The sequence below is a fragment of the Physella acuta genome, unplaced genomic scaffold (genome assembly GCF_028476545.2).
Source record: "Physella acuta isolate Inbredline_101_S28 unplaced genomic scaffold, ASM2847654v3 ptg001424l, whole genome shotgun sequence".
NCBI lineage: Eukaryota > Metazoa > Mollusca > Gastropoda > Physidae > Physella > Physella acuta.
The window spans coordinates 62,911-90,715 of NW_026732939.1; the positions used below are offsets into that span (position 1 = coordinate 62,911).

Below are 27,805 nucleotides of genomic sequence, written 5' to 3' on the forward strand. Positions count from 1 at the left end.
TACAGTTAAAGTGTTTATTTATGCAAGAAATAGAGGTTTCGACAACACAATACACATAATCATAAAGAAGACATATCTATCTGATCACAAGACATATTTTTATCAAAATATTTACATGACAAATACTAAAATCTACATATAGACTAAAGCCTGTAAATAGTAATTCAGAAACAACCAGGTTTTTAAAATAACTTGTGCTTCTTGCTAATAATAAAGCAACTTCTAGATTTATTCTTGTACAACAAACAGCAATTATTTATTAGAAGTGGATGGAAAATTTTACAATTTTATCTTCACATAATTAAACAGCTCAATAATGTACATAAAACAACATGGTTATTTAGAATTAAAAAAATACTTAAAAAAATTGTTTTCTGGGGTGAAAAAAAAAATGACCATAATGAATGGATTTACAGCAATGGCATGAATCTATCAATTCAGATAAACCTACACATAAGTTTATACACACGCACCAGTTATGCATTAGCTTTTCTTACATAATCACACATGGTAAAGTAATTTATCCAACCGACAACTTTTTTTACAGTAAAGATAATTTATTTTTTTATCTTTTCACAAAAAAATGTATGCTTGTTTGATAAACAAATAAAAATAACATTTTTTAAAAAGTATTGTTTTTGATTTAAAATATGAAATGGGTTTAAAAATTCTGACGAGGCCATGCTGAATGAAAGCCTCTAACATCTTGGGGCCCTGGCAGCCTTGCCCCAGACAAATTTCCCCCCATCGTTGGGGGCCTTTGATTGGCCAATAACTCAGACAGGGAGGGGTTGCCCATGCGGAATGGTGGGTCATTGGACTGGCGGGGTAGTGAAGAATTTGACAGTGGGAACTGAGTTAGCGGGAGAGTGGCTCTAGGCATCTGGAACTGTGCAGGAGCCGAGTGTTGGCCCCAAGATGGTTGATTGAACGGCTCCTGCTGCCGCTGGATATCCATGGCCAACCTGGTGGCCAGCTGCTCCAAATGGGACAGCCTCGTCTGGGACCCAGCGGAAGGGAACAGTGGTGGGGGGAGGGGAGGTGGGATGGGTGGGGGTATGGTCTGTCTGCGTTGTTCAAACACATTGGCGCTGTTGTTGTCAAAGGTGTTTGTGTTATGGTCATAGGGGTTGGTGTTACGGTCAAATGACGTAGAGTTGGACTCAAAGGTACTGGTGTTACGATCGGCTGAGGTATTATTACGGTCAAACATGTTTGTGTTACGATCAAATGTGTTTGCATTACGATCTAAAGCCGTGTTATGATCAAATGAAGTTGTATTACGTTCAAATGTATTGGTATTACGATCAGACATTGAAATGTTACGATCAAATGTATTGGTATTACGATCAAATGTTGAAATGTTACGATCAAATGTATTGGTATTACGATCAAATGTTGAAATGTTACGATCAAAAGTATTGGTGTTACGATCAGACGTTGAAATGTTACGATCAAATACATTGGTGTTACGCTCAAATGCATTACTGTTACGAGGTTCCTGGCTTCTGTTATACGACATGCCTTCATGTGAACCCAGGGGACTGTTTTGCCTGCCTGGAGAAATGGTCTCGTACGCTTCAACCTGAGACCTGCTAGTGCCTGCGAGGTCACCACCCCCCCGGGTCATACTTCCAGCAGTTTCAGTAACCTGCTGGAACTGCTTGGGTTCAGTGTTAGAGCCATACACACTCCTCATCTTGTCTACAAAGGTGGAGTGGTCAGACACATCACTTAGCCTGGGGGAGCTTGATCTTTGAGCTCCCTTGACTTCGTTCAAAATCTTGGCCAGAAACCCTCTCTTGTCAATCAGATTAGGGAGGGCATTGTCCCTTGACACTTTTCTAACCACCTGAGATCTCCTGAAATTGGAATTTAAATTGAATTTGAGAGCAGTTTATGGCTGTTAAATAATTTTTTTGGAATGATTATCGATAAGACACTATCATAAGTGATAAAGCATAGTTGTAAAAACGATAGCAGTTTCCCAATAGAAGGAAAAAAATCAATGTGAAATTTTTTTTTACCATGGTGGTTCCTTTGTTTCGGCTTTCTTAGAATTTGGAGGGATGGTTGCAATTTTTCTGGACTCTGTGAAAGTAGTGAGACAAACATTTTTATTCTTAACATTAATTAGTGCACAACAATTTTGTTGTTATTTTATATATAACCTATCTAAATCTGCCGCTATCGATGGTGATTTAATAAGTTAACAGCAAAATAAAACCATTTGGTGTTTTCAATTTGTAAGTTCAGTTTGAATTCTATATAGTTATGCATCTAAAGGAAATATTATCAAAAAAGTATTTTAAGCTATTAAAAATGTTTTCACTTTTGATGACAATTTTGATAATGGTAGAACATTATAATAAAATAGAAACTTCATACACATTTTTGATGATTAGTTTGTTTTAGACTTTTTTCTAAAAGTAAAATTTAAAAAATTTATGCTCTTTAATAACAATCAACATACAGTACATTTTAATTAATTAAAACAATTTTAAAAGTCATGATTTTGTTATTTATATATATATATATATATATATATATATATATATATATATATATATATATATATATATATATATATATATATATATATATATATATATATATATATATATATATATATATATATATATATATATAAATTATTCCTCCTTGAATACTATTTTTATCCAGGCATTTAAAAAACAATAAGTCTTTGTGAGGTGATTGATCTTTACCTTGATGTGCCTGTGGGGCCTGTGACAACCACATCCCCTCCTGTAGGTCTCTGTCATCAGCCACACTGATGGGTGACAGGCTGGCTCTCTGCTCATGCCTGGGTTTGGGGGACAAGGATTTCCTCACGATGGTCACGCGGCGCAGTGTTCGCATGGGTGAAGGGGACGCCTGCCTCAACATCCGCGGTGATCTTCTGGGGCTAGTTGAGCTGTAAGGCAACAAAGACAAAATACGTCTTAAACTATTTGTGAAATATAATCACTATATCCAACACCAGTCTCATGAGACTTGCACACAATTTATTCATCAAATATCAGCATTGTACTCCAGCAATGTCAGAGTTCTGGAGTTACAATACCTCCCTACAAGATGGGTAGCAAGTGCAACAATCAACCAGGTAATCTAGAGTTTGGTTCCTGGTCCCTTTAGCAAGTCTAACAGCTGTGAAGGGTTCTAGAATAAAGAAAGTAAAGGCTGGTTTTGGTGCTGACCACACACAATACCTTTGTATGGTAAGGTCAGAAGACCATTTGGTCTGTGAGGGTACATTTTCTACTTAACAAATAACCTCTAAACTTTATAACATGAGGTGCTATTTATACTTTACAAATTAGGAGTACTATTTTTACCTTTCAAAATGAGGTGCTTTTTCAACTTTTCAACACAAATGTTACTTTTTCTATTCTAATCAAATTAAATGTATATAATTGTCAGAAACTAACAAATCCAATGTGAAATATAAGTGAAGAGGTTCCCTTACCCTCTCCTAGTGATGGCAGCGTGGTGGATGGGACTCCTGGACCTGTGATGACTTCCCTCCCCCGCAGTCTTCTGCCTGACAAAAGTGGTCAGTTTTTCACGCACCAGCTGCTTGACCTTCTCCCTCTTCTCGTGGGAGGTCAAGTCCTGCAGCAGTGTGTCAAACAACCTGCTCGTCTTGGTGAGCACCGTCTCTCTAGCGGGCTCCGGCCTGCCTTCCATCTCCCTGACATGCCTCATGGGCTCCGGTTTCTCCAAGCTCAGTCTTCTCCCTTGCTGAATGATTTCCCTGGCTCTCTTGTCAGACTCCACGCTGACATGCCTGCTGTGATGTGCTCTGTACCCGTCGTTGATCAGCCTAGCAGGCGTGTCAACATGGGCGCTCATGTCTCTGTGATGACTAGAGCGACCAGTGTGGTCAGCCTGGATCTCTCTCTCCCTTCTACCCAGCTCCATTTTTTCTCTCTGTCTTTTCCTTTCTCTCTCCCTCAAGTGAGCGCGGTACCTGTCGCTTAACACCTCAGCCCTCTTGTGGGTCAGCTCTCTCCTCTTTAGGGTTGTCTCCCTGCTGGGTCTCTCCTCATCACTGATGTCTTCATATTTCCTGCGCTCAGGGCTCTTGAGCCGATTAAATCTGGCCAGTGGTCGCATCCTGACAGGCTCTCTAGACTTGTATATGCTTAAAGGGACTTTCTTCCTTCTGTTCAAATAAAAAATATTTGCAGTTAGGATTTTGTTTTGAAGCTCTAATCATACACCTATCAAAATGATACTGCTAGCCATATTCACATATAGGGTGGATTAAACAGTGCTACAAGTTCTATAAATTGTGATAAGAATTGGTACACTAATGACCAAAAAACATGAAAAAAAAAAATCAAAACAGACTATAATTTATGAACAGGGTGGACCACTTAGGTGCTATATCCAGAAACAAGCAAAACTTAGTTTCAGCACATATAGCAGACAGTTGAGACTATGTGTAACCAGCATACTGCAAAAACTGACAATGCTCATTAGGTTCTTCTAATAAAAGAGATATTTTTTTATAGCAATGATTTAATAACAATTGGCTAATTGGAGGGTACCTTACTTTTCTGGTATGTGGTGAGGGTTTAATTAGACAAATGAGCTAGCTGTTGAAGGTTGACCAACTGGTATGTGGTGAGGGTTTAATTAGACAGATGAGATAAGTGTTGAAGGTTGACCTACTGTTTGGTATGGGGTGAGGGTTCAATTAGACAAATGAGATAGCTGTTGAAGGTTGACCTACGGGTATGTGGTGAGGGTTCAATTAGACAAATGAGCTAGCTGTTGAAGGTTGACCAACTGGTATGTGGTGAGGGTTTAATTAGACAGATGAGATAAGTGTTGAAGGTTGAGCTACTGTTTGGTATGGGGTGAGGGTTTAATTAGACAGATGAGATAACTGTTGAAGGTTGACCTACTGTTTGGTATGGGGTGAGGGTTTAATTAGACAGATGAGATAGCTGTTGAAGGTTGACCTACTGTTTGGTATGGGGTGAGGGTTTAATTAGACAGATCACCTACCGTTCTGATAACAGCTTAGACGTTGAAATGCTGCTGCCCTCCCTCTCCTTTCTACTGTCCTCTCTACCCTCAGCCTTCTTGGGCTTTTTATCATATCTTTTTGAGCCAGCGTTCTTTGCTTTACCACCAGCGGCCGCACTGTTTTTATTTGCTTTAGTTTTATTGACTTTCTGGCCAGCACTGGTCTTGATTTTATTGTATTTTGTGTTGGGCTCTGTGTTGTTTTTGTTGGAGAAGGTCCTGAGGTGGGCGGGTCTTTTGGCAGACTTGAACAAATTTTTGTTGGGCTTGGACGGGTTGCCCAGGTCCAGGTCGGACGAATCTGATATGTCGGACAGGTCAGCTGTGGCGTGTACAGCTGTCTTCTCCACCAACTTGCCTGATTGGGCGGGGGAAGTTAAAACAGTATTAGTTTAATGTAAGTGAAATGGTTCACGATAAGACAAAAACATCAACTTATTAAAAGAGTAATAAGCAACTTATACCAACAATATCAGTCAACTTATCCCAACAGTATCAGTCAACTTATCCCAACAGTATCAGTCAACATATCCAAACAGTATCAGTCAACTTATCCCAACAGTATCAAGCAACTTATTCCAACAGTATCAGACAACTTATTCCAAAAGTATCAAGCAACTTATTCCAACAGTATCAGACAACTTATTCCAAAAGTATCAGTCAAATTAGGCTAAATAAAAACATCTTACCCATCAGAATTTTGTCCTCTTTTTCACTAGCCTCTACCTCCATTATGACTTGAATGCCATCAGGACTACACTCAGGCTTCTACAACAGAAAATGCACACAAATACTGACCAAAAGAAATCATACTTTTAATAATAAGCCCATTTAGAGGACGATAAGATTACATTAATAACAATACTATAGATAGGCTAGTGGTACAATGACATACAGTGGGTGTGTCAACATTGATGTCCCTTGGTTCACAAGTTAATATTTTCTCAGTGAAATCTGGTTTGGGAAATTTCTTGTCCTCCTCAGCTTGCCATTTGTCTCTTTCCTGTTGTATTTCTGTAAGGGCGGATCAAACGTTACACAGGTAAGGGGATCAGGGTATCAAGTTCAACAGATAAGGGGATAGGACATCAAGTTACACAGATAAGGGGATCAGGGTATCAAGTTCAACAGATAAGGGGATAGGACATCAAGTTACACAGATAAGGGGATCAGGGTATCAAGTTCAACAGGTAAGGGGATCAGGACATCAAGTTCAACAAATAAGGGGATCAGGGTATCAAGTTCAACAGATAAGGGGATCAGGAAATCAAGCTCAACAGATAAGGGGATCAGGGTATCAAGTTCAACAGGTAAGGGGATCAGGGTATCAAGTTCAACAAATAAGGGGATCAGGACATCAAGTTCAACAAATAAGGGGATCAGGACATCAAGTTCAACAATAAGGGGATCAGGGTATCAAGTTCAACAATAAGGGGATCAGGACATCAAGTTCAACAATAAGGGGATCAGGGTATCAAGTTCAATAGATAAGGGGATCAGGAAATCAAGCTCAACAGATAAGGGGATCAGGGTATCAAGTTCAACAGGTAAGGGGATCAGGACATCAAGTTCAACAAATAAGGGGATCAGGGCATCAAGTTCAACAATAAGGGGATCAGGGTATCAAGTTCAACAGGTAAGGGGATCAGGGTATCAAGTTCAACAAATAAGGGGATCAGGACATCAAGTTCAACAATAAGGGGATCAGGGTATCAAGTTCAACAATAAGGGGATCAGGGTATCAAGTTCAACAATAAGGGGATCAGGGTATCAAGTTCAATAGATAAGGGGATCAGGACATCAAGTTCAACAATAAGGGGATCAGGACATCAAGTTCAACAATAAGGGGATCAGGACATCAAGTTCAACAGGTAAGGGGATCAGGACATCAAGCTCAACACTCAACAGATAAGGGTATTAGGACGTCAAGTTCTACTCACCTTTTATTCTCGACTGAGCAGCCGTGACAGATTTGCTCTCTGTACAGATCACGTACTGGTTGTTGACGTACAGCTGCATGAAGAGATCAAACAGGTGGTCACATCCAAACTTTTTGGTCAGACACACTCGAATAAGTCTGGGGAAAAATTTGCTTGCATCTAACAAGGGCTGATAGTCAACACATTTATAAGAAATAAATGTACTGAACATCAAAATGCACAATATGTTTTAAACTGGTCTGATATAAGATAACACCCTTTTTTAATAAATGAAATACAAATATTACAAATACATAACAAGCTAGGGTAATTTCGTATTCAATAAACTCAACCACTTTGTTATGTGCCTGGTACAAGCAATAGAAAAAGTTAAACAGTTTCACAATGATATATCCCACACACATTCAACAACTATCTGTGTTAGCTTGGTACCTTTGGCAAACTACAGTGTATTTTTCCTAAACTACAGAAGAGAGTCAGTAATGTTCAACAGGAGGACTATAAAATCTAGAGCAGAGTGTGATTAAAGCAATAAGCCACAACTTTTTTGTAAAAACTAGAATCAAGAAATAAAGGAAATAAGAAATCAGCAAATGACAAAGCAATAATAACAATAATTTTTTTTCTCCCATGTCCTCATTATATTAAGGCAAAAAAAGAAAACTTTTTTTAATTTCAAGAGAGTGTAAAGGTAATATTGATGTGTTCATAAAATATCATGTCTAAAATTAGCTGCTCATGTAGAAAAGCAACAATTATCTCCCCCAGATTAACATTTAGATTATCTAAACATGTAGTGAACAAAAAAACACAATTTTTACTCTAAATATACGTGGATCATTCTTAATAGCATGAAAAGGTTATATTATTCCAGTTGTTGATACAAAATACAATTAATTTTTTTTTACTTAGTAAATTATAATCAATTGGGAAATAGTACCAAACCTGCTAACCCTCTAGCTGGTGGCATGCATGTCATCAGAATCAAACACTTCATAAGACAATTTCAGTCTCTTTAGTACCATGATTAAATAATATGTTTCATGTCAGCCTTTTTCTTTATATATATTATTTCTAAAGAAAAGAACGTAGGTAGGTTGGTGTTGGCCATCTCTAGAGGCTACTTAATTATCTCTTGAGGCCACTTGGATTGGCCATCTCTTGGGACCACTTAATGTTGGCCATCTCTTGAAACCACCTGGTATTGGCCATTTCTTGAGGCCACCTGGTGTTGGCCATCTCTTGAAACCACCTGGTATTGGCCATCTCTTGGGACCACCTGGTGTTGGCCATCTCTTGGGACCACCTGGTGTTGGCCATCTCTTGAGGCCACCTGGTGTTGGCCATCTCTTGGGACCACCTGGTGTTGGCCATCTCTTGAGGCCACCTGGTGTTGGCCATCTCTTGAGGCCACCTGGTGTTGGCCATCTCTTGGGACCACCTGGTGTTGGCCATCTCTTGAGGCCACCTGGTGTTGGCCATCTCTTGAGGCCACCTGGTGTTGGCCATCTCTTGGGACCACCTGGTGTTGGCCATCTCTTGGGACCACCTGGTGTTGGCCATCTCTTGAGGCCACATGGTGTTGGCCATCTCTTGGGACCACCTGGTGTTGGCCATCTCTTGGGACCACCTGGTGTTGGCCATCTCTTGAGGCCACCTGGTGTTGGCCATCTCTTGAGGCCACCTGGTGTTGGCCATCTCTTGGGACCACCTGGTGTTGGCCATCTCTTGGGACCACCTGGTGTTGGCCATCTCTTGGGACCACCTGGTGTTGGCCATCTCTTGAGGCCACCTGGTGTTGGCCATCTCTTGGGACCACCTGGTGTTGGCCACCTCTTGGGACCACCTGGTGTTGGCCATCTCTTGAGGCAACTTGGATTCACATTATGCTCAAGTCAAACTGTTGTGTCCAATATGGAATACTTTAAACACAAGTACTTAACACAGACTAAACATTGCTTCTCCACTGCAGCCCTGTGATATCTAATCTTCTTGTTAGAGACCATTCTTTTCTAAAGCTGTATTAGCATATTATCTAATATTAATTAAGCAAGTTTTCCACCTTAAAATTTAGGTGGTTCCAAATTATTGTAACTGTAACCTCATGACATAAATATATCAAAACAACTAAGTCTGTTCAAATATATCGATTCAAAGCTGTATTTAACTTAATAGTTATCCAACATAAAATTGTATTATGCTAAGCAGAGAATGATAGTTGAAAATACATCACATTGACACCAAATATCAATGTAAGGGTGCACTTGTACTCAAGAGCTAAGGCTGTACCAGTAACCAGAAACTTTTGTACTGACATAGGACTATTCTAGAGAAAGGCCTGTAAAATTCTTAAGAAAAAAATTTAAACAGCTGAACCTACCTGTCCTCTTGGGTAAACTTTGAGGTGCGATCAAGTGGTTCAATGATGAGGGCATCAGGTAATATGATCTTGAAAAATTCAATGGGGACTCCCCCGGGTAAATTATGCAGAAACATTGTTTTGTCTATTTTTGTGGGGGCATTCCAGGTGGGTGCTGAAAAAATGACAGCCAATATAGAATTTCCTTGCTGGAAACTTCCAGAACTTTCCTGTTGTCTGAGGCCATGGTGAATTTCTCGTTAAGAAATGACCTTTCACAGACATAAAATTCTGAAGTTTTCCACTCCGACGTTGAAGCAGGACGGAACAACCATGTTATCTGTGTTGATCCGCAGACCAGCTGAGCTGATGATATTCACGACTGGCAACACACCCTCCAGATGAAACTGTACATGGATCACTTGTAAGCTGGCTGGAACTTTCAACTTACCACTGAATAAACTAAATGCCCAACTGATATTGGATCTAACTAGACTTCAGCCTAACTTAGGTGGAGGAAACAAAGGCACACACCTACTGAATGAACATTGTAGAGCACATAGCGAAGATAGCCAAAGAATTTAACCAGAATTAGTTTTAAGGTCAGTGTATGACTTTAATAGATCTGGTAGTGCAGCAACCTGCAAATCTATTCTTTTCTGGTAAAATACTCTGGCTAACTTTACTTGTGAGAAATTTGAAATTGTGTGAACTCTATAATCTTAAACTACTTCCAATAAGTAAGACAAAGCAACATGTATCAACTGTTTTGTAGAAACTTGAAGTATAATAAGAAAGGGACTAATCTTAGATATGTCAGTGCAAACAGAAACTGTAGATATTAGCTTTATAGAAACTAGATGTAAAATATCAAAGGACAAGCCTTAGACATATCAGTGCAAATAAAAAGTATAGATATCAATTTGCAGAAACTAGAGGCAAAATATCAAGGGAGACATTTCTGTGCAGAAGAATGTATAGATATCAATAGCTTTATAAAAACTAGAAGCCTTGGACATACCTGTGCAAAGAGAAACATAGAACACTTACACAAGAACTAGAAGTAAAAATATAAAGCACAAAAAATTGCTGAACCATTTAATTGAAAGACCTCTGAATACTAATTCAAGCTATGAAAGCCACTGACTAATTAGATTTTGAAAAAAATCGTCAACACTATTTCCTAATGTACAAGGTAGCTATAACTGCAAACTACTCAGTGGGATGACTCTACCAATGGATGTTGGATTTTATCAGAGGTGGTGTATTGTGGGACACTTCTGGCTAGATCTAGTGGTAGGGCTGATCTCTACTTGGGTGGAACTGATGACTTCTGGTGAAATTAGCTGTAATATATATCTCTTGATCTCATAATACATGACTTGATCTGCAGGTAATAGATGACTTGATTTACAGGAGAGATTTGACTTTGAAGGTAACAGATGATTTGTAGGTAACACATTTGCAGATAAATTGCAGATAACATGGTTGTTCAGTGAAGCTGTGATGACAAGATATGCTGGTACAGTTGACTTGATCAGCAGACTAATTCAAGCATAACATGGCTATACAATGATGTATCAACTTGTAAAGACTTGCTGGTACCATTTGCAGCTGACCACTGGTGTGATGTAGTGTCTTTTATTTCTGACTGAAATGGTAAACATCAAGGCAGACACAGACTAGTGGTCACATTCACAGGTAGCTTGGTCAGCTAGAGTTGGGATTAATACTGCTATGTATTGATGACTGGGTGAATTTATTGTTGAGATTTTCAATGACTGTGTACTTTGCACATAATACTTGGCGCCAAGCTGCATACAGATAGATGACAGCTATGTATAGATGACTTGGTTTACAGCTATGTAGAGATGACTTAGGCGCAGCTATGTATAGATGACTTGGTTTACAGCTATGTAAAGATGACTTAGGCGCAGCTATGTATAGATGACTTAGGCGCAGCTATGTATAGATGACTTGGTTTACAGCTATGTACAGATGACTTAGGCGCAGCTATGTATAGATGACTTAGGCGCAGCTATGTATAGATGACTTGGTTTGCAGCTATGTACAGATGACTTAGGCGCAGCTATGTATAGATGACTTAGGCGCAGCTATGTATAGATGACTTGGTTCACAGCTATGTAGATTTTGATGACTTGATTATCAGCTAAGAACAGATGACTTGGCGTCAAGCTACGTACAGATAACCTGGTACACTGCTATGAACGGACGACAGTAGATATATCAAAGCACAGATGACCTGTGTAATGATTATATCCTAATATGGATGAGCGTTATCATTTCTAATGGCTTGAAGTCACTGCATGACATCAGACGACTTGGTCCAGCCTTAATCTTGTGTTGTGGAGGATCTGCTGACAATGCCTTCTGGTTACATCTTGTGAATCTAATCTATACACAACCTTCCTCTGACATCCATCAAGGCTGCAGGGAGTCACACGACAAACTACAGCTGAATCACGCCTGAAGTTGACACAATAGAAGAATGACTTGTCCACGAACGGCTGTCAAAGAGTGGAGCATATGAGGATCATCCGGACATTTCGCAGACTTCAACAACAGCTGCAGCACAGACCCAGCCACATTAGCATCCAGGTATCTTTTTAATACAAGAGTGATGACTTTCCAACGTAGTTTTCCAACTGACAACAGTGGTTTTGATTTGATGTTTGAGCTATTTAAAGACTCAGATGAGACTAGTATCCCGCACCGCTTGACACATGTAGCCTGCGCTGCTACCAAGTTAACACTGACAACGCAGGCAGTGATAACACGATGGCAGCATTAGTGCAGCTACACTGAAGTTTATCTACTGACCAGTGATCAGTAACAAGACATGGCCCTGAAATATACAACTCTAAAGAGGGTTTAGTATTTCACTGGCCAACACACAATTTTCATGAAATGATGTGCTATTCAGAGAAATATTATAATAACTAGTGTTGCATACAATCACACTCACACACCAAACGCAAGAGATTTTGTACACAAGCAGTGAAATTGTAATGGGTTGGTAGCAGCATAGAGTAGAAAGGTATCTGTTTAAATCTATAGAGGCTGGTCAAGTCTTCAAGACTTGTAGGGCACTGGTCAACTTGTTAAGACTTGTAGGGCACTAGTCAACTTGTCAAGACTTGTAGGGCACTGGTCAATTCTTCAAGACTTGTAGGGCACTGGTCAACTTGTCAAGACTTGTAGGGCACTGGTCAACTTGTCCAGACTTGTAGGGCGCTGGTCAACTTGTCAAGACTTGTAGGGCACTGGTCAACGTGTCAAGACTTGTAGGGCACTGGTCAACTTGTCCAGACTTGTAGGGCACTGGTCAACTTGTAGGGCACTGGTCAACTTGTCGGGCACTGGTCAACTTGTCCAGACTTGTAGGGCACTGGTCAACTTGTCAAGACTTGTAGGGCACTGGTCAACTTGTCCAGACTTGTAGGGCACTGGTCAATTCGTCCAGACTTGTATGGCAAAGTCTACTCATCTGAAAGCCTTGGATGGTACTGGTTCAAACTAGAAAAGGTCTACTGGTATACTGGTCACCTCCTCATGAAGACTTGAAATAGAGTAGCTGTAGCTCATCAACAGGACACAAAAGGTAGTGATCAACTAATCAGCCACGCCTTGTATGACACACATCAAAAACCTTTCATTGCATTTTGTTATAAGAGACTTCATACAAACAGAACATAAATTGACTACAATTTGTTTTGGTTCAAGTCTTTCACATATACAAGACCTTAACCAACAACTAATATATAGATGCACAACTGCAAAGTTGTTTACAAAGGAGCATTCAAACTCTTAATTGACCTAGTTTCTCAAACTGATGTATATGACTTGTTTTATATAAAACAAAAAAAATTATATTGTTTTGTTTGGGATAAACTTCTATAAAAATTTAAAAATGGTGTACCACAATATTTGCTGAGAGCCAATTTAAACTTAAAAAAAAAAAATCTAATACCATAAAACTTTACCTTCTAGGCTAATAGGGCAACTGGCCACAATACACTGAATACAACAACATAATTGTTTTGGCTCTAATACATTAGACCATCACAGGGCAGCCTTAGTTAAAGCACTTACTTTTAGAGAACTGAAGGTAACTGGTAGATGAAAAATTCTGATCAACCAGGACAGTTGCTGAAACAGAAGAAACAGCTCATTACAATGTGATGTAGTTATGTGGTGATTTGGACAAGAGTCTTTTCAAACAAAATGGCTAGCCTGATCTGGCTGTAGCCTAACCTTTACCCTAACCCTAAGAAATTGTTAATTATTTAAGACTATCAATCAAAGATTTAAATATCATTAACAAAAGGGACTCTGGTTCAATTAGCCAAACAATGTAAAGGAGATAAAAAGAACATGGGTCCCAAAAAATAAAAACAACACTTTGTTTATATACTTTAAAACAGAGTTTTACATAGCAAAGTTGATTTACATTTAAATGTTAAAGTAACAAAATATTAAAATCTTTTCATAGCAGCTACAAGTGGAATATCAACATAAAACCATCTAACTGCAAACCTTAAATAAACTAATATCACAAATTTATGAAGCTATCAAAAAAGTTTTACTAAATATAAACTATTCTGTTAGGCAGAGTTGGGAATTTAGTGAAAATGGCAAGATTGCTGAGTGTTGCTATAATTTGAATGAATAACTTGGTATAGCAAGTCATTACATAAATAACTACAGCTATAAAACCTACACATTTTTCATGTCAACAGCTGTGGGACCAGACCAAAATAAATGCTTACAATACCTTTAATATGTGTCAGCTTTTGAAGTGGATCCATTTCATTCTCTTCCAGGTTGTAGGAGAACGTCACGACCAGGTAACGCAGGCCCAGTTTTATTTTCCGTAGATGAGTCACCATTGCTAGAAATTTTTCTTTGTTACCAAAGAACAACTCTAGGATACTGCATGAAAAATAAATCAATTTTAATAGAAGCCAACCTTATTCATGCTTTTAAGGGCATGGGCGGGTGATAAAAACCAAATTAGCCATAATGCTTATTTCCGAGCCAAATGCTATAATATTTAGCATATAGTTATAACTAAAATAGTTAAGTCTAAAAATTTAAATAAATGGCAGAAAATTTCTTGCCGACGCTATGGTGATGGTGGCCATCTTGGATTTTTTTTTTGCTAATTTGGTTCTCATCACCCGCTCATGCCCTTAAGCAAAGTTTATTAAGTATATTGTAAATAAGAGTAAAAAAAAATCATGATCAATATTTACCCAACATCGAGTCCCTGAAAGTAAATGTTGTAGGAGTCACACTTAGGGAAAACACCTTCTTTCAAAGAGTACTTAAACAGGTCGGCAGTTGAAATTTGTCCTAAACATATTCCATAGCTGTATTTCCCTGGAGGGAAAAAAAGAACATTTTTTATGTAGCGTTTTCGCAATTAATGTCTCTTTAATAATGTAAACAATATTATAGTTTTGTTTTCTAACCTTTTTTTAAGTGAAGATCATAATTAATAATTTAATACCAGTCCTTAATACAAAATTCTTTGTAAAAAATTAAAATAGAAGGACATGAACAGGTTCTTCATTAAAGTTTACAATTAGAAAGAGTGGGGAATATCGTGGCATGATTCAGAAACCATAGAAAACATTCTTCATAAGCTGTCGAACAACATAGATAGATGATGTTTTTAAAATTTAGCTTTAAATAAAGAAATTGAAAATCTAAAGATTTTACCATTCAGTTTTCACACACACAGTTGTTCACTAGTAATGCTAAAAAAACTAACCTGGAAAATAATCCTGTTGCCGAGGCTTATTGACATCAAAATCAGAAACAGCTAAAAAAACATTTTCCGGAACTATTTCAGGAAGTTTGGCGTGGTAGCGCACTTTATCTGTCCATTTACTAGGCTCCACTGGGTCGGCTTGTACACCTGCCTGGCTGATTGTCTTTGGTGGGCAGTCCAGCGCAGGGATTTTAATCTGGCAGTGAATCAGTTTGTTCTGGATCTCTTTGGGCAGGGTTTGGATAGATCTATGAAACCTTCTGACGATTCTTTTATTTGTTTTGTTTGCTGGCGCAGAGGTTGATGAATCTGCCACACTACTGGGGGCTGTTGGTGTTGGTTTTTCTGGTTTATCCAATTTTGGGGATTTACTTTTAAAAGGTGTTTCATCCATCTTTGGGGATTTACTTTTGGCAGCAGCTGTAATAGCCGACCGTTCTAATTTGATCTTTTTACAAGAGGGTTCATCATCACTGCATAAAGGCCTTTTGCCTGACATGGTATCTTTGGACTGGACATCTGTAGCCGTGGGTGGCTTGTAGGATGCGGCATCTGTCACCAGGTCAATGTCAATAGGAACATCATCGCTGGGCTCATTATCCATCTTATCCACAGACCCCATTATAAATGCTAGACTTTCTGCATCATCGAGCTGTTTGGCCGGCGATGCTGATTTTTTGTGTGGGGCTTCAAAGATTTTATTAGCATCTCCATCCTTTGAAGGTGAACTTTTCAATAAAGCATTCTCCAGGTTGGTAGAAGGATCATCAGATTTAACGTGTTCTGTCTTATCAACAAACTGAGTTATTTCAGTCTTAGGAACATTGAGTGTGTTTGATGATAGTGCTGGGGAGGTATCATTTTTAGAGCTTGAATTCAAATCAACTTCAAGTTTGATGCTGGGAGTGGTAGAAACTTTTCCAGCTCCAGGTTCTGGTACAACCTGCAATGTGCCAGTTGTTTTTAACCCGCCCTGGACACTGCTTGCCGTTGGACTTTCAGTCTTATCTTTACAAGTTTTATCTGCTAGTTTATCCGTTGTATGAACAATAGGGGATGCATCTTTTGAGGGTGTTTTTATTTCAGGCTCTTTATTTGCACTCACAGCTTTGTCAGTTTTATCATTAGCTGTGGTCAACATGGCAACAGTTGACCTCTGAACTGGGAGACTGGTCTTCAAGGAAGTAATGGGAGTTGGTGATTTTTTCACTGGGGTCTTCTCTTCTAAATTTTTTTCTAAGGCTTTGCATGACTTCTGGTCAGGTTTTTTAACCTGGTCAACAGGGGATTTGATTCCAGGTGCCTTTTTTTCAGTGGTGGGTTCCGTTAGTTTAACAGTGTCTCTGTTGTTACTTTTGACAACTGGTGTTGAACATGAAACTGCAGCTGTTTTTATTTCAGGGGACTTTTTTTCAGTGGCGTTACCACTTGCTTTAGATGATGATTGACTGGTTTTCTTATTCGTGATGATTTCAGATGAAGTTGATTTGGTAACTGAGTTAGTAGAACGTTTGTCAATATTTGATGGCCTATTTGGTGTACTTGTGTCTGAAGTTACTTTCTTTTCAATAGTTTTAGAGGAACTTTTTCTATCAGGAGTTGATGAAGTTTTCACAGGTGCACAATTTTTTGGAGAATTTTTATTATCATCTTGTTTTAAAGCAGTTGATAAATTCTTGCTATCAACTGGTTTTGCAACAGTTGGTGAATCTTTGCTATCAACTGGTTTTACAACAGTTGATGAATTCTTGCTGTCAACTGGTTTTACAACAGTTGATGAATTCTTGCTTTCAACTGGTTTTACAGTTGATGAATTCTTGCTATCAACTGGTTTTACAGTTGATGCATTTTTATTATCAACAGGTTTTACAACTGTTGATGAATCCTTGCTATCAACTGGTTTTACAACAGTTGATGAATCCTTGTTTTCAACTGGTTTTACAACAGTTGGTGAATCCTTGCTATCAAATGGTTTTACAACAGTTGGTGAATCCTTGCTATCAACTAGTTTTACAACAGTTGATGAATCCTTGCTATCAACTGGTTTTACAGTTGATGCATTTTTATTATCAAAAGTTGATGAATCCTTGCTATCAACTGGTTTTACAACAGTTGATGAATCCTTGCTGTCAACTGGTTTTACAACAGTTGATGAATCCTTGCTATCAACTGGTTTTACAACAGTTGATGAATCCTTGCTATCAACTGGTTTTACAACAGTTGATGAATCCTTGCTATCAACTGGTTTTACAGCAGTTGATGAATCCTTGCTATCAACTGGTTTCACAACAGTTGATGCATTCTTGCTATCAACTGGTTTTACAGTTGCTGCATTTTTATTATCAACAGGTTTCAAAACTTTTGAGCTCTTGCTAGTTGCTTGTCTTGTAGTTGGCTTTGTTTCTGATTTAGAAATGGCCATTCCGATGTCTGAAACATTTTTCTCAACCACAGAACCACCAGCACCTTTAACTGGGTTATTGTGTTTTGAAGACTTTGTCTGTCCTGGAGTAGCCAACACTCTGGGAGAAGAATTTCTTAAACTAGAGTCTCTGTTTGATTGTAAGGATGAAACTTTGGAAGATGGGGATTGCGCTGGAGGCTTTGCTTTGGCAGCATTGATTTTGACATTGTCTTTACTCAATTTTGCTTCCTTTTCAGAAGGAGTTGGGTCTTTACTCAATTTTGCTTCCTTTTCAGAAGGAGATGGGTCTTTACTCAATTTTGCTTCCTTTTCAGTAGGAGATGGGTCTTTACTCAATTTTGCTTCCTTTTCAGTAGGAGATGGGTCTTTACTCAATTTTGCTTCCTTTTCAGTAGGAGATGGGTCTTTACTCAATTTTGCTTCCTTTTCAGTAGCAGATGCTTGCTGTAAGCTAGCTTTACTTGTTGGTGGTTCTTTATTACTTTGATTTTGTTTAGCATCAGAGTCGCTGGCGGGCGGTGCAGACTTTGAAGCAGCTTCTTCAGGTTTTAAACTCTCACCTTCAGGTTCATCCGAGTCACAGCCATCATCATCATCAACAATCATCCATTCTGACAGGTCAAAGTCAATATCACCAACCATTTCTTCTTCATCCATTTGGAACAAAATAAAAAAGACAACCCTGTAAATAAAAAAGAAATAACAACTGCATTAGAATTTAATTTATTTTTAAAATAATTTTTTTTGCATCACGCTAGAAAAAGTAATTTTGTCGTTGACTGTTCCAACTTCTTTACATCCAAGAATTTAGCACAATTTTTTGAGTGATAAAATAAGATTAAACTTATCTATCACAGTCTAAAATTCACTGCATTTTGCATCCGCGGAATGTTTTAAGAAATCTTCTTTTTTATCTTTAAAATTAGACTAATGAAATTATGTATTGTTTAAGCGCAATGTGTACACAACACTTTACTTGTTTGAGTAGAGCTTCATTTCTAGTTGCACATTTGACACAATTTCAAAACTGGTAAAGTTTACTCTAATAAATGAAAAAATTAAATTGTTTTGGCATTCTTTCTTAGTATTGTTATAATTATTGTTGATTAACTTTTTAAACAAATGATAAACTTAAGTAAGTTTGCCAACACCAAATCTCTCCACACAATGGAAATAACCTATGACACTAGCAGTGATGGTTTTATTTTTTCTGTAAGACCGGAATAGGGTGAACACAGGGAAGAATGAGAAAATACTCTAGTCATGCTTATTCTTCATCAACGCAAGACCATAAATGATGCTCTACAGTTCAGTTCTATGGCCAAAAAACAAAACAACACATGCAACTTTTTGGCTAAGAAATAAGCAATACAGTTTTTTAGTGGAAGATATAAAAAAAACCCAATAAAACAAATATTAGTTACTATTAGTTATTATAATTGATGGTAATTTCAGAAATATATACTAATAATAGTTATTTCTGCTTATTATTCAATGATACTGATCTAATTTTAACAATGGACGATAAGTGTAGGATGCAAGCTTACCATTTGTACATTTTTCATTTTTTGTCTACTCACTGAGAATAACGAGCAGAATATAATAAAAGTAAGCAAAACGCATTAATATTAATTTAATATTGTTGTTAACTTACTCAAAAATACTGTAAACTATAGCAAATTATATATTGCGTCTTCCTAAAAAAGTCATTAATATTTTAAAAATCATGCAGGATAAAAACAAAACCTTCAAAAAATAACTTGATTTAAACAACAGCTAACTAAGCCTGCCCATTTTGCCTGTATTTGAATAAGAAAAAATCTAGCAGATGACACATTTCTGCTGAACGGTAATAAAAAAAACACTCCTTAAAAACCAACCCACCGTATCACTGAGTGAGAATCTGTCATATAGCAAATTAATTAATCAAATTATTTACTCTCTCGAACAGTAGGGTTAATAATTATTAATTTCAGGATATTATTTTAAATTGATTTAACCATAAACGTTGATCTATTAGTATTATTCAATTATCTATGATATTTTATCAAAATATACGAAAATATACTAGGCCTCTGTATACTCATATTTAATGACATATTCATTCATTAATTCACTCTCTCCCAATCCCACATTACTAGACCTGAAGATCCAGATCTCTAGATCAGGGGGCTCCAAGCTACGGCCTGCAGGCCGGATGTGGCCCGCGAGGTCTTCTCATCCGGCCCGCGGAGATCATTTTGTTCACGGAAAAAATGATTGTTGGAGGTGGCTGAGGAACTATACCCCAAAAATTCAAAACAATTGCCAGCCATGATGCAGAAATCGGTGAAAACATTGTGACTCAAATAGCGAAAAATGCAAGCAAGTTTCACCATTCTTCAATTGCAATGGATGAGTCGCTGGACAGCTGTTTCACTTCACAACTGCTTGTGTTCATTAGAGGTGTGGAAGAAGACATGAACATAACACAAGAGCTGGCTTCCTTACATAGCATGTATTGCACTGTTACCGGAGAGGATATATTCAATTACTAAAAAAAAACATTTGCTGATTATAACTTGGACTGGCAGAAAATATGGCAAGCAGAAAATAGGCTCATCCTTCTAAATAAACCTGATGACAAACCAACTTTTTACTCAAGGTCTTGGTTAACCACGTCTACCCCCGACCTAGCTTTTGCTACTAATGGCATATCCAAAAAATGCTAAAGAGAAGTTGCAGATCAACTAGCCACTAGCGACCACCGACCAATCCTGATCCAGATAGAAACATCAAACAGGCCAATTGAAGCCTACCCCCGCCCTAGATGGAACTACAAAAAAGCTAATTGGGAGCTCTTCTCTTCCCTCACAGACTCCTACACAAGACCAATCAACTGTAAAACCAAACAGGTGAACAAGTCATACACAGCCTTCTCAAAAGCAGTTCTGTTAGCAGCCAAAAAATCTATTCCAAGGGGAGCAAGGAAAAATTATATCCCAAACTGGACTCCAGACCTCCAGATACTCCATGACCAGAGCCGGCATTTGGGGGTGGCGAACGGGGCGGACGCCCCAGGCCCCGCGCCTGAAGGGGCCCCGCCCTTCAGTACTGTTATTTTTATCTGAATTAGTTTGTAAACTGATATAATTTTTGCTGAATTCACTTGGGAAAAACGAAATGGTCGAATGCCGACGTTGTTGATTGTTATAACTGAGGCCCCTGTTGATGCTAGTGAGTTATCACCAACCTAAACTGGGACAGGCCGTAAATTATAGTGTCACACACCTCCCTGTGTGAAGGGTACGTCGCCTCGCATTTGACCTGAAGTGACTGGAGATGGGTGGACTCGAATTAGCGCCCGACCAGAGCAGGGAGGAAAATTTGGAAAACACGTTATCAGATACCCTATTGTATGCGGCCAGATGAAGACGTTTTGTAGTGAACAGACGGGATGCTTGTAATAGACAGTTAGTGAACGCTAGTCGTGACTTTCTTGTTGTAGTTGTCGTATATGTAGGCCTACTTGTCTTGGTATAACAAAATTAACATTCAGTGGCTGGCATAGGGGGTGGGAGAAGGGCATAGGGGCTGGGTGGGGGATCCACATCAGGGGAGGGGGACATCCAACAGAGCGGTTTTTTTTTTTGTGGAAGAAAGTAAAATTGTTGTTATGTTGTGTCATCTTAAAGATTCATCCGTTCCCAACAGAATTATAAATTTACCGAATTCATTCAAATTGTTATATACAATCGTTTCCAATGGTGCGGACATAATAAAGTCATCGAATTGTCCGCGTCGCACAACGTTTTTGGAGGAATGGGCATCGTTGAAGGGCTGTGATATGGTAGTCATTAATACACGCACACTTTTTAAACTGCAGGATATCCTTTACAATAGTTAAGACAATAATGATTTTGGTTTTAAAATATTGTATGAATTCCAAACAAATTTTTGAAGTGTGTGGGAGGGGGGAGATGCCTGGAAGAAACTCTGTTCTCTTGTGAGACCGCGATCATGGCCTGTAATGTAATACGTGGACGCTCTATAAACACAAACCTTCTGCGGTCAGAGATTCAGTAACGTAGCACTCGAATTTAGAGATTTTTTTTTTTAGGGTTTGGCAACCCAAGGCATAGATTTAACTGCCACCCACCCCAAAGCTCCACCCTACATTTGAGAATCATTTCTTTTGGATATCCATAAACATAGAGTGGGTTTTCAAGATTCGTAACCAGTGTTAATTCATGATTCGAGCTAAGTCCAAAAGCTATCGTTTTTTCTATTTGTTTTAACTTTAATTACTCTTGTTTTGTTATTATTATAATTTGTCTAAAATTCTGCTCTTACTAAGTTACTAACAGTACAGTCTCTTCTTTAAATACACCTAAAACGCTTGACTTTTATATTAACTATTGGTCATTAACAAACATTTTAAACAAATTTGTCCTAATTTTTCGGCATGTCATTGAATTTCCTTGAGTGTGTGGTATGGATTTCATAACTGCCAAAAGTGATTTAATATCTTAGCAAAAAGAACAAACTAAGAACATTTGGTAAAACGTGAGAAAGGTAAACATCTGTTATTAAAGTGAGAAGTTTGGCATTAGCTTATAGACTCCAAAATATTTAGCTTTTATTATGTGTGCATGTATAACATATATATATATATATATATATATATATATATATATATATATATATATATATATATGCTATTATGTAATGGAAAAAAGCAGGCCCCGCGCTGATGGTTGGCACTAGGCCCCGCGTATTCCTAACGCCGGCTCTGTCCATGACGAGACAATTGATGCTAGAAACATTGTTGAAGAAAATCCCACTGTAGAAAATAACATAAAATTAAAATCAGCAAACGCAGTTTTTAGAAAAAAGTATCTAACTGCATTGAGGAAAAGCTGGCAAGAAAAAACAGAACACCTCAATGTAGATAGAGATGGTCATAAACTATGGAGTATTGCAAAAAGGCTAAACCAAGAAGAAAACAGAGCTACTCCCATAGTCATCGACATTGAAAACACGATCAAAACAGAAAAGGATGCAGCAAAAGAATTTATAACCCACTTCAGCAAAGTGGGACAAATAAATATCAGCCACCAAAGAGTAGAAGAGGTTAAAAATCAAACTGAAGTTAAAGAAAAACTACAGAAAGTCTCTCCCCCCTCCTCCACTGGAATGGTAGCTCGAATTAGCAAGAAGGAGCTCGGAGAAGCAATGAAGCTCCTCAAACTTAAGCAAGCTCCAGGCCCCGACAAAATCTCAAATGATATGCTCATGCACCTGGGCCCCAATGCTAAGAAAAAACTGCTCCAAATATTTAATGCAAGCTGGAAATCTGGGAAAATCCCAAATATTTGGAAAAAAGCAATCATGATACCTGTTCTAAAAATAGGAAAACCCAGGAACAAAGTCGATAGCTATCGCCCAATAAGTTTAACAAGCTGCGTTTGTAAACTGATGGAAAGAGTAGTAAACAACAGACTGACCTGGTTTCTAGAATCGAACAATCTACTAGCAGACAAACAGGCAGGCTTCAGGAAGTGCAGATCTACTGAAGACCAAATCACCTTCATTTCTCAGGAAATAGAAGATGGCTTTCAAGAAAAAAAACCAACCTCAATAGTGTGGGTCGACTTTGAAAAAGCCTTTGACAAGGTTTGGGAGCAAGGCTTAATTCTAAAGCTAATAAACCATCAAGTATCTCATAACATGCTAAACTGGATAAAAGGTTACCTAAGCAACCGAAAAGCATCAGTCTCTATGCAAGGAAAAAGAAGTCACACAGTAACTATAAAAAATGGAGTCCCTCAAGGAGGAGTCTTGTCTCCTACTCTCTTCCTCATTTATATAAATGACTTAAATGAAAACATCCCAAGGAGAGTAAAAAAAAGCATGTTTGCAGACGACCTTTCACTAATCAGCACAGAGGAATATATTGGTACCTCAAAATTTCGTCTTCAAGAAACACTTGACAAGCTCGGCAAATGGACCAAAAACTGGGGCTTATCCATCAATACCAAGAAAACAACTTATTCAATCTTCACCTTATCAACTAAACATCAAAAAATGAAACTTACCCTAGAAAACCAAGAGCTAGAAAAAAATGACCACCCCAAATACCTAGGAGTCACTTTTGACACTCGACTTACCTGGAGAAAACAAATAGAAAACACACAAAGTAATGGGATCAAAAGACTTAATCAAATGAGGAAACTGGCAGGAACAGACTGGGGAGCAAATCACCACATCCTGAAAAAACCTACACCAGCTATGTGAGACCTACGTTAGAATATGGTGCTTCGGCTTGGGGCTCAGCAGCAAAAACAAATATTAGCAAAATTGACAAAGTTCAGAACATTGGATTGAGAATAATGACAGGAGCCATGAAAACAACACCCATAAAAGCTATGGAGGAAATAGCCGCTCTTAGCTCAATAGAAGAAAGAAGAGAATCAAAAATCCTCACTCAATACACAAAGCTAGAGGCACTGGAAAACCATAACCTAAAACAAAAACTCCAGAAACCCAGTCCATCAACCAGACTACAAAGAACAAGTTTCATCAAAGAAGCAAAGAATCTGAAAAAGAAATATGAAATCGAAAATATCATTCCTGAAGCAATAAAAACTCAAAACCTCTCCCCGCCTTGGAACTCCCACTGTCACTTAACCATTATTGACTCAATAGACACCATAGGAAAAAAATCTGACTATGATCTAGAAGAACTTAAGAAAATAACAAATAAACACATTAAGGATCAGTACCCCAGCAACACCTGGATTAGAGTTTTCACAGATGGCTCAGCTGAAGATGCCACAAAAAAACGGCGGGGCTGGCATCCTTATTGAATGGCCAAGCGGAGAAAGCCTGGAAAAGGCAATAGCCACAGGCAGCCTATCCGACAATTTTAGGGCAGAAAAAGAAGCTTTAGAACACGCAGCAAACCTCCTGTCAGAACACCCTGAATCACCGAATAGTCAGATTGTATTTCTTACAGATGCCAAATCAGTCCTGCAATCCCTACAAAATCCGGAGTCCTATATTCAAACACTTATGACAGCACTAGAGAGGTTAAAAAATACCTGCAGCAGAATTGTGCTGCAGTGGATCCCGGGCCACTGCCAGATCCAGGGTAACGAGATCGCAGACCAGCTGGCAAAAATTGGGGGAAAGAAACCACAACCGGAAATTTCGCTACTCCCAAAAGAAATAAAAAGAATAATTAAAAACAAACAAACGCAAATGTGGTATGTCACACACCCTCACTACATTAAAGACGACGGCTATTACAATTTAACACGAAAACAACAATACATAATCTTTCGACTCAGAACAGGCCACAACAGACTAAATCAACACATGCACAAAAAACTGAAGGTTGGGTGTAGCGAAATGTGCCCTTGTGGCAAGGCCCCGGAAAACACGGAGCACGTACTCCAGGAATGTACTCTGTATAGCCAGGCAAGAGGCAGACACTGGCCCCAGCCCACCCCACTCAGGGAAAAATTATATGGGACACCTGACAAACTGGAAACCACAGTCCGGTTTGTCCACGAAGTTGGACTTGTTGTCTGAATCCTCCACCATATTCAAAAATTAAGAACGAAGAAGAAAGAGAGACTTGGACTGGACTAACCTCAGACAATTCATGGAGGAAAGTACATGAGTGGTAGGGATTTTGGTAAAAAAACACTAATCATCATATAAAAATAAAAATTACATATTCTTGTAGAGCTCAACTATATGAAAACAAAACAAAAAAGATTTTCTGTCTAGCTCAAATAGTTTTTTTTTAGCGAATTTTTGTGTGAGGGGTGGAATGCCCTTGTTTTAGCATTGGCCAATTGTGACAAGTCATGGTATGCCTCAATAAATTGAGCATAGTTATTTTACTTGCAGTTGTATTTTGTTCATATTTGCAGAGTTTAGCTAGAATGATATATAGAACTTGTAAATGCTGTTGAAATGAATAAAAATAATACAGAAGTATATTTTTGTGTTGGCTTCCTTCCATAACCCCAAAAAAACTGTGCTGCGCAAATATGAAAATGTTTCTAAAGCAATGTTTTACAGTGATTGAAAGAACTACATAGTTAGCAATCTAAATTAAATGACTTGAACACTGTAATGTGCATATTACTGTCCCATTATTTTGGGCAGGTGAAGTAGTCCATCTTTAAGCCATTTTGTTATAAAACTGTGCTGCGCAAATATGAAAATGTTTCTAAAGCAATGCTTTATATAAATACAGTGACAGTGAATGAAAGAACTACATAGTTAGCAATCTAAAGTAAATGACTTGAACACTGTAATGTGCATATAATTGCCTTATTATTTTGGGCAGGTGAAGTAGAGTCCATCTTTAAGCCATTTTGTTAAAAGTGAACTGAAGTTATCAGATCAATGTTTTTATGTGTGTATTGTGTATGAATTCTGATTTTCAGCATATAAATATAACTATAAGTAAGGGTAAGTAGAACTTGAATACTTAAAATTACAGTTAGCACATAGTGCCACATAGCTAGTGTAGTGTATTCTAAGTGTATAGCAACAGACAGGTAACCTATGTCTGACTCTGCAAAATTTTACTTCAAGCAAAACTAGAACCAGTTGAAAAAATGAAAGACAGGTATATTAAAATATTTTTAAAACAATAAGTAGGAGATTTGTTTGTACATTACATAAGAATGCTGTTGTTAGTGTATCAAAACTAAAAGCCGGTAGATCAGGATGAAGAAATATAACATTGGCGTCAATGGGGTCAACATGACCTACTTACGGTGACTACTTTCAAATGAGTATTTACTAATGTCAAAGTCAAAATATCCAAAAATAAATATCATTTCTATAAAAATGGGATGTAGGCCTATCTGCTTTGGAAACTTTCATTATCTAAATGGAAACTTTTCAAAAATCGCGTTTTTAACGCATTTGAAGTTAACCTTTATACGGCGGTAAGACCAAAGCAGAGACAGCATGCAATCAGATCGCTAAGCCATCAAAACAACTGGAAAACCATTCTACTTTTCATTTAACATTAGGAAATGACCTTTTAAACTTAATTAATTACCATAAATTAAAAACTTATTAGTATGCAAAACCAAATCTCGTGTGTCCGGTATCAGAAAGTAATGGGAGAATTCGGGTCATGTTTTTACCGCGAACTTGGCCAATACCGACAACCCTAATGAGTGGCATAAGCTTGGTTGGACAAGCAAATGAGAAAAACATTCTACAAATTAAATGTGTAGGCCTATATAATACTATATATTTCTATATAAATTATAATATATTGGTGGGGGGGGGGGGGCACCCCAAAGAGATGCCTAAAGAAACTGGCCCCCGTACTGATATTTGATAGATCTAGTCAAAATGCGGGCTGAAAAGTTTGGAGACCCCTGCTCTAGGACTCTACTCTAGGAATTCAGGATGGGTAATCTATCGTTTTGGGTACGTAAAATCGCCCGCGGCTATTTATGTACGAAAACGTTACCTCATTGTCAAGGCTTTAATAGAAGTATATTGTCATACTTTTGTGTCAAATATTATAGATAAATGAATAATAAACCTAAATCAATGGCTAAATATATCGATATAGGCCAGAAATCAACTTTAAACAGCAGTGTCTGAGAGCAAGATTTGCTATTTAAACAGCAGCCATTTGTAAAATAGAGTGGCTTCCCCCTGAATCTGGCGCTAAAAGCTTATAAAAATAAAACTTAGACAAGATGGCTGCTATAGTAAATAAGCATGGTTGCATCTGTTGGAAACATCGCTAGTCCTCATTTATTGGGGAAAAGTTTTAATTCAATTGTTTAAAAACAGGTACATAAATGAATCAAGGAAACATTTTTGAATTTTTAAAACATAAATCCTCCTCAAAATGTGAAATAATTATTAAAATTTAAGGAGTCACCTGTTTTTCACATTACAAATCGCGGGCGATTTTACGTACCCAAAACGATAGATTACCTCAGGATGATAGGGCCTAATAGTTTATTTTAAATTTTTTATTTTATTGCCGAAGTTACGATGCTAAACTAAGGTTTTACCCAAACATATTCTTTGAAAACAATTTATAAAACAGTAGGCCCTATTACATTACCTAAGTTTTTAAATTAGTTGTTTAGAATTGCAAAAAAAATCCAAACGAAATGGTAAGAAATGACTCGTTCGCAGATTAGTTATTTTCAACATCAATATCCACAATAGGTCTCGCTAGCTGC

General features: G+C 37.9%; 1 protein-coding gene across 1 annotated transcript; it reads right to left on the reverse strand.

Annotated features, from left to right (window-relative positions):
• Positions 1–27,805, reverse strand: LOC131927608 (uncharacterized). The gene is made up of 14 exons (XM_059283319.1): positions 27,685–27,805; positions 15,155–18,261; positions 14,634–14,760; positions 14,153–14,310; positions 13,471–13,527; positions 9,379–9,532; positions 6,999–7,135; positions 5,954–6,072; positions 5,748–5,826; positions 5,038–5,416; positions 3,488–4,186; positions 2,727–2,935; positions 2,028–2,091; positions 1–1,862 (listed from the first exon to the last, which is right to left on the reverse strand). The coding sequence occupies exons 2-14, from the start codon at positions 18,234–18,236 to the stop codon at positions 662–664; spliced, it is 6,465 nt and encodes a 2,154-aa protein (XP_059139302.1). The 5' UTR covers positions 18,237–18,261; positions 27,685–27,805; the 3' UTR covers positions 1–661.

Excerpts from the sequence above, each read along its gene's own strand:
- LOC131927608 (XM_059283319.1), bottom strand. The coding sequence starts at position 18,236 with ATGGATGAAGAAGAAATGGTTGGTGATATTGACTTTGACCTGTCAGAA. Across the intron at positions 4,187-5,037 it reads TCTAAGCTGTTATCAGAACG|AAGGAAGAAAGTCCCTTTAA; the intron begins GTAGGTGATCTG and ends TTATTTGAACAG. Across the intron at positions 2,936-3,487 it reads GCTGCCATCACTAGGAGAGG|CTCAACTAGCCCCAGAAGAT; the intron begins GTAAGGGAACCT and ends GTTGCCTTACAG.